The 2,210-nt window shown below is 44.7% G+C and overlaps 1 protein-coding gene across 1 annotated transcript; it reads right to left on the reverse strand.

Moving 5' to 3' along the window:
- Positions 1-665: 665 nt before the first annotated feature.
- Positions 666-1,892, reverse strand: LOC135373229 (uncharacterized). The gene is made up of 5 exons (XM_064606463.1): positions 1,590-1,892; positions 1,370-1,528; positions 1,152-1,205; positions 916-1,077; positions 666-721 (listed from the first exon to the last, which is right to left on the reverse strand). Exons 1-5 carry the CDS (start codon positions 1,657-1,659, stop codon positions 666-668), a joined length of 501 nt encoding a protein of 166 aa, XP_064462533.1. The 5' UTR covers positions 1,660-1,892.
- Between the last annotated feature and the right edge of the window lie 318 nt (positions 1,893-2,210).

Here is a 2,210-nt window from a genome sequence, read left to right on the forward strand (position 1 = left end):
ATGAAACACTTTGCAAAGGGTTTATAAAGAGGTGGGTTGCTCACCAACTGCTCCTCCTTCTGATTTGTTAAGTGGTGTTGAAAGCTTTCCAGCAGCTCTACAGAATGAAATGGCTCAGTCACAACTAGAGGTGCAGCTGGTGACGAGGCCTGGAGTGGGACAAGGCTTGAGATCAAGTCTCCTTGCTGCTGTAGATTCATGCGGAGAATATTCAGGCTTTTCAAAACCTGCCGCTGGAATTCTGGAAAATGTTTTACCAATAAGTATAGTGCATCCTAATATTGATTTCACATAGAATGGCAAAACCATTTGATGACATCTGCGAGTACCTCCAAAAGGCACTCACCATACTCTGGTAGTGGCTGCTCAAGTGATGAATTTCCTGTCATTTCCTGTCATTTTCCTGCTCATTCCCCTGGCACGAAAATTAGAATCATTCCCTACAGAAATGAGAAAAGTGAAACCTTCGATACATGGACACAAAGGCATTGACCGCCTCTGCATGCCAAAGAGACCATGACATCAATCATTACCAACTTCCATGTGAATTTCCGATGCTTGGAATGCTGAATCATCTGGGCAAGAGAATACCATATGAACAGAGGAAAATTTAGGCACTACAGGGTACAGAACCATCCACCACTACCCAACCATATTACGTTGGCTTACATACCTGGCTCGTTGAAAATAGTGGTGTCCAGCAAGCTTGGTAGAATTGGCTCTGTAATATTTTGAAATCATGCATTCAGCAAAATGTGTGGTGGGCAAATGGTAACATATCTGCAAACAGCAGCAGCTGAGGAGTATATGAAAAAGTGAAAAAAGGCTGGCTGTCATTGTTCAATCTTTCGCACGTTTGAAGCCAAGCCACAGGAGCTGGCTGGTATTTTGAGAGAAACCCAGCAAAGAACTTACGGCTCTCCGTGGCAGGTTGGGTGTACGATTCCTGGAATCGCGTAGTGGTGTCGAGGCAAGAACCAGTTAAAGCAGACCCAGGGCGACGTGCATCTTGTGAAGAGGCACAAGGTATCTCTTTACTGTAAGACGGTGTGGGAGAGCAGCTACGCTGGTTGGAACCTAGCAGAGACGCAGCAGGAGAAAATTATAGCAAGATGAACATCTCATGAACATCTGCAGTTAGATTTGATTACCTGTGCTACTCCTCCTGGACTGGCATGAGGATGGAGATTTCCCAGAATAACCAGCTGTAAAATGTAACAATTTGCATAAAAACTTCTAGAAATGTTCAAACAGCACAAAAGCTCGTTGTGCTTCAACCAATGCTCACAGCAATGGTGCTTTAACAATGTCCTTGGCAACATATCGAATTAACTACGACGTAGCAGTAGCCACCAGGGGATACACATACATTTTGCGAAGCTGTCAGGTACAGCAGGGAATGCGTCATCTTCGTCACTGTCAAATGTGCGAGCACGTCGTATTCTCTTAGGTGGTAACTCCTTTGCACCGCTGAAGTCAGAAGTGTACTCAGAGACTGCCAGATTCTCTCGCACTTTTTCGTAGGTTGCTGTTGAGGTAGAATTGCTACCATGAGGACGGAACATACAGTTCTCAACAAGAAAACTTACGGAATATTCCTTTCATGTCCACTTTGTAGTTGTCGTAGCTGTGGCCTGGGAGAGATCCCTTTTTGATCATGGCAGGAACTTTGTTTGTGGGAAGTCTTGGCCACTTGCAAAAACTTCCAGATATCGATGTGCATGGAACCACCTCCACTTCATCATGCTCGACAAAGTGTGCAATTGTATACTGCACCTTAAAAGAAAGCTTAAAATTCTTGAGGTAGAAACAAAGCCTATGGAACACGCAGCTGGTGTAATTCCCCCTGAAAAGGATGTTCCAGTGGCTGGAGGGTTGCGGGCGACTGTGAAACAAAATCAAGGGTGGACGAGTTCCACAGCTGGCTAACCTTTTCAGTGACTTTCATCTTTCATCATCTTTCAAGGGTGGACTGTTTTATCTTCGCTTAGCCACTACTGTCCAGCCAATGGAATATCACATTTGGGGGAAGTTACACTGGCGGCATGTTCCGTAGGCTTTCTGATCACACGATACGTCTTACAAAGTGTAATTATATTTCGATAACACTGCTCTAATGAGTCAGTCTCATGAGCAGCAATGCAAGCACATGTCCAGCGACGTCTTACTGCAAATGCGGAAGAGGCATTGCAACCAAATTTGTTCCATAT

The sequence above is a fragment of the Ornithodoros turicata genome, unplaced genomic scaffold, assembly GCF_037126465.1.
Source record: "Ornithodoros turicata isolate Travis unplaced genomic scaffold, ASM3712646v1 Chromosome22, whole genome shotgun sequence".
Lineage (NCBI taxonomy): Eukaryota > Metazoa > Arthropoda > Arachnida > Ixodida > Argasidae > Ornithodoros > Ornithodoros turicata.